The sequence below is a fragment of the Nanorana parkeri genome, unplaced genomic scaffold (assembly GCF_000935625.1).
Source record: "Nanorana parkeri isolate BGI_ZX_2015 unplaced genomic scaffold, ASM93562v1 scaffold18, whole genome shotgun sequence".
NCBI classification, from domain to species: domain Eukaryota; kingdom Metazoa; phylum Chordata; class Amphibia; order Anura; family Dicroglossidae; genus Nanorana; species Nanorana parkeri.
Window position 1 is genome coordinate 2,407,883 of NW_017306286.1, and position 9,790 is coordinate 2,417,672.

A 9,790-nucleotide genomic window follows, 5' to 3' on the forward strand; every position below is an offset into this window, starting at 1 on the left:
AAAATGTCATTTCTTCAGTGTCGTCACATGAAACGATATAATACAATATTTACAAAAAAGTGAGGGGTGTACTCACTTCTGTGAGATACTGTATATAAGTATTATTTTTGGTTAAGCTGTGTGAGAGGGAACACATAAGAAACATGTGTGTTTTATGAAATGTAATTGTAGAAGTGGAAATACACTGTAAATCGCCTTTAATAACACAGGCGGGGAGAATTTAGCTCTTCTTATACAGTAATAACATTGCCCTACTTTCTAACGCTACCAGCTGTTTCATGACGTAGTTCCTTTATGGGCGGAGCACAGCGCTCCTCATAAGCACCCACACTTCCGGTTCCGCCTTACAACGGAACGGATCAGAGAGCGGAGTTGGGCGATCTGGGAAGCGGAGTGTAAAGATGATGATGATGACGACGCAGGAGCCGCCGCGGTGTTGCGGTTATTTCAGCATCCGCTCGGTGGTGCTGGGAGTGGCCGTGTACTATGTGTTCCTGAGTCTGCAGTCTGTGGTGTGGCAGACGGTGGCGGTGATAAAATGCAGCGGGGTGTGCCCCGGTCCGCTCAGCTCGCCCGGCCCAGTTGCCGTCATGTACTCTCTGGCCTTCGTACTGCTCTTCCTCAGCCTGTGTCTGCTGTTCGGTGTCCTCCGCCGCCGCCCCGGTCTCCTGCTGCCCTTCTTGGCCTTCCAGATCATCGACTTCCTGTGCTCCCTTCTGCTCTTCTGCGGCCTTTTCGTCCGCTTCCCCACCGAGCTTCGCATGGTCAGCACTAGGCCCTACCTCCCCGGGCTAGACGAGCAGGACAAGGCGGCCGTGGCCGGGGGCTCCGTCCTCTTCGTCGCCCTGTCCCTCCTTCTCCTACTGCTGAAGATCTATCTTATCCGATGTGTGCTCACCTACTACCGCTACCTGCTCACCAGAGTCAGCACACCGCCCGGAGAGCCCGATGGCCTGGCCCTGATCGTGGTGCCCGCCGGCCAGGAGAAGAACCCTCTGCTGCTTCCTTCCTATGAAGAGGCCATCAATATGCCAGCCAAGGACAGCCCACCACCCCCCTACAGCCAGGCCGTGCAGGCAGAGCCAGAGAAAGAGGGGGTATAAGAGGCCCATCTGGATACCATTATGATGTGAGTGACTCTTCACCTACTAGGCATTCTTGTGCCAGACGTCTGTTTCTAATAGGACACCATGGAACTGAGAGAGCACGCCAAGAACTGAGCCCCTGATCACACAGGCATCTGTGATTAGCTGTATTCTAGGACTTGTCCTCATGTCATACGAGGAAGACACCACTTGTACATGGACTCGCACCTTTTTTAACATTTTATTTTGTCCACTATCAGATGACCGGCCCATGCCACCGTCCAGCAGCTGTCCGATCCATATTCTCCCATCGTTTTGTCTTTCTGTATCATTTGTTCTGTTGTTAGAAGGGTGATTGGCTATTCTCAGTCCAGCCACTTGGCGGTTGTGTTTTTACAGCTGCTCTGGCTTGTGCTGCAATTGGTCCACCCCCTCGTTTGCCAACTCTTCTCTGTGGGAACTGAATTGTTTGACCATGATTTACAGGTGACCATTTGCTGGGGACCCACATGCTAGACCCGATGCCAATCTCTGGTGATGTGTGGTGCTTCAAGACCGACCGTTTCACTGACTTTCTACACAGCCAATGTGCTCTGGTTTGGCATTGGTTTTCCAGAATACTATGCAATTCTTTTTACATTGGTCTGATACAATCATGTGGGTTGACTGTTCTTATGGTCTAAGTGCTTGTTCACACCATGTCTATTGAGATGTGGTTTCTGCACACCCCCGCACATGTATGGTGTGAACAGGACGCAAGGAAAACAATTGTATTCTGTGGGCATTGTTCATAAATATACGTGTGCAATTGTTAGCGAGAAGAGACAGCTCATGTATGGTGTGAACAGGACACAAGGAAAACAATTGAATTCTGTGGACCTTGTTCACATCATACATGTGCAATGGTTAGCGAGAAAAAGACAGCTCGTGTATGGAAAACAATTGCTTTGCTTGTTCATACACAAGCTGTCTTTTCCCGCTAACTATTGCACATGTATGGTGTGAACAGGACATAAAGAAAAACAATTGTTAACCTATGTGCCCTGTTCATAACATACATGTGCAGTGGTGTACAGGAAAATGCAGCTCAATGGGCATGTTGTGGACAAGCCCTGAGAGATAGTCCTGATTGTTTTGTGGAAGGCTCTGTTCATACTGTAGCTGTGTAAAAGCAAGACTTGACCGTTTACAAGGAACACGTTTGGTGTTAAGCTGGTTATTCACTGAACACTTTTTGGCGTAGTTCTTGAGAAGCTGGCTGAAAATTGCTTAGTGGGTGGCCCTGTCTGCTGGCTCCAGCCCAACATTCTTCAATCTGCTAGAAAGACTGTCAAATACAATAGCTACAGCAGGGGATTAAACCTTCCACGCTGTTTAACGTGGATTAGAGGAATCTGTTCAATTTTCAGGCTGAAAGGAAAGAGTCCCCAGCTATAGAGCTGCAGATGTTGGCTACTCTTGGTATGATGCTGAATTCTACACAGTAGTGTTAAGATCATACTTGGCCTTCTGATCTATAAGAACGCTCAGCTGTGAACAGAGCCTTGAAGTGGTTTACCTGAATAATGCAGTGTATTGAAATAACCCATCCACCTGTGGTCTTAGAATAGTTACTGGAAGAATTGCCTCAGACAATGCATTGCTCCATGACAACTAGTCATTTTTCTTTTTTACAGTCTTGTGTATTCTAAGGGGGGAGTCTTGCTGTTGTCTGAGACATGTCATTCTTTAAGCTGACCATACATTGTTCTATATTTTCCTGTCAAACTGTGGGCTGAATGGGGGGGGGGCAAAAACAGATTCCTCCAACGCTTATGAACTTTGATCAAGGAATCTCCACGCTCTCCTTTTGTATTTTGACAGCGGCTGCCATTCGCTGTCAGAATACCCTATTGGAGCAGGCAGCTCATTGGCTGCCAGCTCTGTTCATTTGAAGATTTTCTGACTGGCTCCTTTGGTCAGCTGATTGAGGGATGCCAGCTAAAAGGGTGCAGACAGTGGCACTCACTGTCAATTTTGGCCAGTTCCTGAAGGACCATCTGTAACACGTGTAATGTATGGACAGCTTATGACACATCAATAAGGACCATAATGGCTCAATGAAATGAGTTGGCAAATGTTCATCAGGGATTATCTAATGTACAGGAATGTAATTGTTATGTTCATGGTGTCCTCTTTATTCTGTACCAGTAATTTCCCCCTTTTCACGTCTAAGTCGTGCCTTTTTTTTTTTTTTAAGCAGACTTCCCTAATCAGTGCGATGTATAAGATTTAGTAGAAACATGGGTGCAGCATGTAGTCTGTGGTTTATCCATCAATATGTGATAGAATTTCACTAAGGTCCTGTATGGGAAGTCACCAGCACCTAGCATCTAATATTGTCACTTGTGTTTTTTTTGTTTTTTTTTTAAAGTAGCTTTTGCTTAATGATCTTGTTGAATTGTCTGGCTTCCAATTAGATGTTTTTAGTCTTTTTCTTTAGCGATCAATGAGAACTCCTTGATATGGTAATTAAATCAGTGTTAAGAGATTATAACTTGGCTATTCCTTGTTTAAACTCCAACTTTTCTCCACAGTCTGCTTACTGCTGTGGCAGTTTATCACGAGCTGCCTGAACACACAGCTATCTGAGCCTGCTTTACACCAAAGAATGTTTCCTAGAAACCTGGTAGCAGTATGTACAACATCTAAGTAATAAAGCAACTTTTAACATTCCATTTATGTTTTGGTTTTGAAAGCATAATTTAAACATCATACTTCATTGTTTTTAGCCTTTCTGGTGACCTTTACAGCCCAATTGAACCTTTATTACAAATACTCTAAAGTATACAAGGCACACCAATCAAAAGGTATTCAATGTCGGTTTTCCTTAAATTCTAACTTTGTTTTCCTTTATAAATGCAATCACAGCTGGGGTTATACAAATCTATCCTGCCAGAATGCTGCATAGTGGAACTCTATGGGGCAGTGTTCATTTAGGTGGCAAATATTTTGTCAGTTTGTCATCTGTTTCCCTGATGAAAACCAAAATAAAAACGAAGTTAATAAGACAGTTGAAAATACATTGCAATTTTCTCTACTGGAGATTTAGTTGACAAAACAAAAACTAAAAATTCTGATGACTAAAATGTCTGTTTTAGTCATCTGAATTGTTATAGTTCTGTCGACTAAATCTCCAGTAGAGAAAATTGCAATGTATCTTCATCATAGTTTTTGTCTTATTAACCACTTGCTGACCGCGGTGTTAAACCCCCTTCTTGGCCAGGCCATTTTTCAGTATTCAGCGCTGCGGTACTATGACATTTATTCTGTCATACAACACTAAAATTAGTTTTTTATATCATTTTTTGGGGACACATAGAGCTTTCTTTTGTTATTTATTCACCACTGGGTTTTTTTTATTTTTTTACTATATAATGGAAAAAAAACCTGCTTTCCTTTATCAGTACCAATTTGTTGGTAAAATATAAGAGACGGGGTCACGTTGGGTAAATGGACACCAAACATGTCAAGCCTTAAAATTTGTGTGTGCCTGCGAAATTACAAACTACCATGCATAAAATTGGCCATAGGTGATACTTTAAAAGCTTTTACCACTCATCAGTTTAGTGTTATCAGTGATTAATGGACCTAATGTACCGGCGGAGGGTAAGGACTGTTTGCCGAAAGGTAAGTATAGCCGGGGGTGGGGGGGGGTTTTGGGAGAGACAGGGGCCAGATTTGATCAAGTAATTCCATTTTCCCATATTACCTGGGAAAGTGAACTTGCCCTTTAATGCACATTGTGCGTGTGGGAGAGTTCTGCTGCCTCGCTACGGCAATACGGCACAGTGAAATGGCGGCAGCACTCAACGCACACACAATGTCCCATGCGTGCGTTTATTTGCATGTAGATGGCGGGGGCAGCGGGGTTTTTTTTTTTTACATTGTCACTTTTTTTTAAAATAATTTTTTGTACTTTTTCATAAATATAGCTTCCACCTTTTAGAGGGAGGGGAGAGAACAGCAGTGGAAGAATGCTGTTCTCTCTTCCGTTAATGCTAGTAGCTGCTGTGCCGGTCCCAGACATGCAGGGAGGACAGCAGAGTCCAGGATAACCGGCAGCAGCGCTGGATGCGCGCGCACACACTTTTTAATGTCATACAAGCGATCGGCCAGCTGTAGAGCAGGCCAAACGCATGTAACGGCTGTTTACATTCCCAATGGGGTTCTGCTCGCACCTGTCCGCAGGAAAAACAAAAATCGCGTACATGTACGTCCACCCACTGGGAACAGGTTGTCATCCGGCCATGTATAAACAAAGGGCAGACAGCAAGTGGTTAACTTAGTTTATCAGTGAAAACATGCAGATGGCAAAAACTGACAAAGCATGCTCATTGACTAAATTAACACTGGTATAGGGAAACGGTGATCTCTATGCAGAAGTCGGAGCCAGAGCTCTCCAATCAGCAATCAGGTGTGCCCTACCTCGGCAAAGATCTGTATTGGCGAAGCATTGGTTTCTCTGCAGAGGTCTGACCCACCCTCTCCTGAGTCAGGTATAATTCTGTTGAAGCTCATGCTCCCTGCTGATTGGAGAGCTTTGACTCCATAGGGGGCATTTATGACCTCCTGCATAGAGGTCACTGCTTCCCCATATGGAGCAAGAGTCCCACTCTGCAGCATGCTGGCAGGACACAGGAGTTTTTATACTGCATTAAGTAAAGATAAACTAAGACAATAAACATCTTTTGTTTTGATACACCTGGAATGTATTTGAAGCAAAGTTAAACGCAACTGTTAGTGTCAAAGGCTTTTCAATGCCATGTATAGGATATTTGCCCCTTATGGCAGTCTTATCTGCCAAGGTGACTCCTGCTGCTGTACTAAGGGCACTGTGTCCATTGGCACTGCTGTTGACATGTTCTTCAGGTCTTCTTTGGGTTAGGCCTGGAATGATGTAGCTCCCACACATGCACATGTAGTTACTTCATCCTGGCAGGTGGCAGGATTGTACACACAATTGCATGTGTGTCTTGGTGTACTTTTAGGAATGTATATTGTTGGTAGGCTGTCAAGACACTTTTTGCAGGAGAGACATGCAGGGTTATTCACAAAAGGGTGAAGAGTTTGGAGAAGACAGGAAAAGTGAACAATCTAGGACAACATAGCTGAACCGGAAACATTCTCCAATTCATCTCACTTTCCAGGTCAGTTATGTTGTCCTAGATTGTTCCCTTCTGCCTTCTCCAAACTCGTCACCCTATTGTGAATAACCTTGCAATTCTACATTCACATATAGCGTTTCCCTACGGAAGACTGTGCAGGCCGAAAACGCAAATATTTTTCAATCCCCGAGATGCCGCTCGTTTGCAGCTATTAAATAGCCGCGAACGAGCGGAATCTGCTGGATTATCGCGCTTGCACTATTTCAGGTGCTGTGCGGTCCCACGATGCTTATTGAAGTGCATTGTATTTTGTTTTTAGAGCGGCACCGCGCATATCCATACGGCCGAATACGTGCGGACAGCCGCTCTGGTGTGAATGAAGCCATACAGCGTTTCTTCTGCAAAACGAAAATCCTTCCTGCCAGCAATGTTATAATATAGGGCTTTAGTTGCCAACTAGTTTTACACTATTTTTTTCCTTTACAACTCTGTACCACTGTGTTTTATATTTAACTGTTCACTGGGAAATGCCTCAACATTTTTCTCTCAGGCAAATGCCCTTTCTGCTCAACATGCCAGTACTGTATGCTGGCTCAGATGAGCAATGGTCACAACCCTCATCATAGGTATCCTTCGTTGTAGTGCAGAGGAAGAGTGGAGAGTGTTTGACCCGGTCACTTAGAGTGCATAGCAGAGTAGGCTCAAAAGCTGGTGCTTATTGGACCGCATATTCCTATTTGGACTGCTTATAGTTTATAGGAATGTGGATGCGGGGCTGTGAAAATGGAGGTTATGAGCAGGGAGAAGAGGTGCAGAAGGGTGGAGCTGAGCAAATGGGTGCTTAGGGAGGGGTATTCAGGCAACCAGTTGCCTAGCTTGAAGGAGGTTCGGGTGACTGGTTGCTGTGAACGTTTTCTCGAGTGCTGGAGAGATTCAGATTTTTTTTTATTTTTATTTAATCCCAGTGACCACTGTTCCCTACACAGAAAATTAGTGAGAATCCCAAATTTTAGAGTTGTTACCAGAGGCTGGGTAGAATTCTCAAATGGGGGCAAATGTTATGGTTGCAACGTTCTAAGATGGTAATATCACTCATTTTGGATGAGATTTCCTCTTATTTTGTCTGGCATCTCTAGTACAGGAAGCATATTAAAATTTCCCCATCAGGACACAGCAAAAAATATCCTGATAGGGGCTTTAACCTTTCCGTACTCTAATACAAAAGCAAAGTTTTGGATTCACATACCCTTAAAGTGACATTAAACCCTCCAGATTTTTTTTAACATAAACCAATACTGTAATGTGCGCCTTACTGTAATCCATGGTTGTTTCCCTTCTCTTTGCTGCTCTTCCTTTTAAATCCTTATCTGTTCTCATGCTTGGGGAGAACTTCTGTTTTGCAGCAGACTGCCTTGTCTCTGAAATGGATACATGGTGTCTGTGTGTAGGTTCACAACCTGAGCCAGCACTACAGGAAGAGGCAGTCAGTTGCAAAGGGAAGTTCTCCCCCAGCATGAGAAGAGATGAGGATTTAAAAAGAAGAGCAGCAAAGAGAAGGGAAACTACCATGGATTACAGTATTGGTTTATGTTAAAAAAAATATGAGGGTTTAATGTCACTTTAAGGATTCTAGCAGCGAATTCTCTTCCATAGTTCCTGGCTTTGTTCCCATCCACCTAGGGGTGTTCTTGCTCTTCTTGCTGCACTGACTGTAATGTAGCCTACAATACAGATCCAACAGGGAAATTGGACTCATCTCTAGTGTGATCAGTAGATGGCAAGTTAAACTAAGTTTTTCTACTATCTTCCCCCAAAGACTGAAGTTACTTTTGAGTGGGCTGACCTCCTAATAATGGCCTTTAATAAGGGTTCTAGTAAATAAACATACCCTTGCTGAGCTTTTCCTCAAATGTGGCAGTTTGTCATGCCAATCCTGTGCATTTGGGAGTTCAGGCTTTACCCTGACTTGCTGTATATTTCTAGGTTGGTGACTAAATGAGCTGTTGGGTAGACACCCACTTGCATTGTCTAACAAGTCAACGTGAGTCCAACACTCTCCTGGGAACGATAAGAATCCCAAAACTTGAGAGATGACCCTCTTACATTGAACTTGTGAGTTTTGGGATACGCATTGTTCCCCAAGAATCTTACTGGATAAATAGTGGAATCATGCTTGGTGATGTGTAAGGGGGTAAGGTAAGAGTAATTAGATTTTTTCACTTTGAAGGTACATTTTTTTTTTGTTTAAACTGCTATAAGGCTTCAAATTTCAAGAGGAGGGGGCCTTGAGCCAGCCTTGCATTTTACTGCAAAGATCGACTTTAAACTTTTTTGTTTTTTCAATCCTAAATGTCCATCTGTCATTAAAGAATGATCTGATGATCCTGCCATGACATTCCTTTTTCAGGCACTTCCTGTTAAGGGGTGAAGACTAACTGAATGTCATTACATTGTCATACATGCCCTGATTAAGATCACATGTATATGTGCTGATGTACAGTATATGGTGCAGTTATGGTCCACTCATGTTGCTATCGGGAAGCCCACTGTGACCAATGAATTAGGGTTTAGGTGCTGAAAACAAGTTAATGTGTGTTCATGAATGACATGCTCTTGATTTGCCTGCAGGACAAGGACTGACCAGCACTGCTGACAGTGCAGAGCAATGATAAACCAAACCACTTGGTGATTGCAATACTATAGGAATGCAAAACTGCATACAAGAGGGTAAGGTACAATAGAATGTGCCCACTGCCTCCTGTCAAATCAGCAGCAGAGCGGCTCAGCCCACTGTCAGCATCACTGGTTAAGGATGATTTCGGTGGTAGCAGCAGCTCCAAAGTGGGGCCCTTGTGGAGAAGTAGTGTTGTCATTGCAGAGTTCTAATGCCCCGTATTGAGTCACACCTGTAAATATGCATTGGCAAAGCTAATGCATATTGCTGATTATTCAGACAGGAACAAGAACAAGGATCCTAATCTGCAACATACTGGCCAAATACAGGCGTTTCTAGTTACTGTGGCTGATTTTCAAAGAAAACAAAGACTTAAACCTTAAGGTGCCCATACACCTACCGATTATCGTCCGATAATCGGCAGGCGTATGGGCAGTGTGCGACTGCATCTACTGTACGGTCGCACGACTTATCTTCCTAGCACGCTGGAAAACCTGCCGAAAATCATACTAATCATGGTAGTGTGCTCGGGAGACGAAAGTCCCACTGCCCGCTCGACATTGCAATCATCGGCAAGCCCCCCCCTCGGCGAGGAGGGCTTGAGAGGATCGCAAATACGATCCGCCTGTCCGGCAGGTCGTACGAAATTTTAATGACCTTACAACCCTCGCCCAACGAAAGTCGTGCAATGGTTGTAAGGTGTGTGGCTACCTTTATTCTCAATGGCCTTTTAAGGCTGGCGGCTGATTCTTGCACCTGGAATCGCAAGTGGTTCTAAACAACTGAGGCTGCTCAGCCTATACAAAGCAATGACAGGCTGATTAGAGCCGCAGCTGTCTGCCATTATTCACACCCGGTCATCTATCCCTAGCAGCAGGTAACTG

The 9,790-nt window shown here is 44.2% G+C and overlaps 1 protein-coding gene across 1 annotated transcript; it reads left to right on the plus strand.

Moving 5' to 3' along the window:
- Positions 1-338: 338 nt before the first annotated feature.
- LOC108790354 (lysosomal-associated transmembrane protein 5-like) lies at positions 339-1,153 on the plus strand. Its single transcript, XM_018560597.1, has one exon. The coding sequence runs from the start codon at positions 402-404 to the stop codon at positions 1,101-1,103; it is 702 nt and encodes a 233-aa protein (XP_018416099.1). The 5' UTR covers positions 339-401; the 3' UTR covers positions 1,104-1,153.
- Positions 1,154-9,790: the final 8,637 nt, after the last annotated feature.

Bases quoted from the DNA above. Each gene is read 5' to 3' on its own strand.
- LOC108790354 (XM_018560597.1), top strand. From the start codon at position 402: ATGATGATGATGACGACGCAGGAGCCGCCGCGGTGTTGCGGTTATTTC.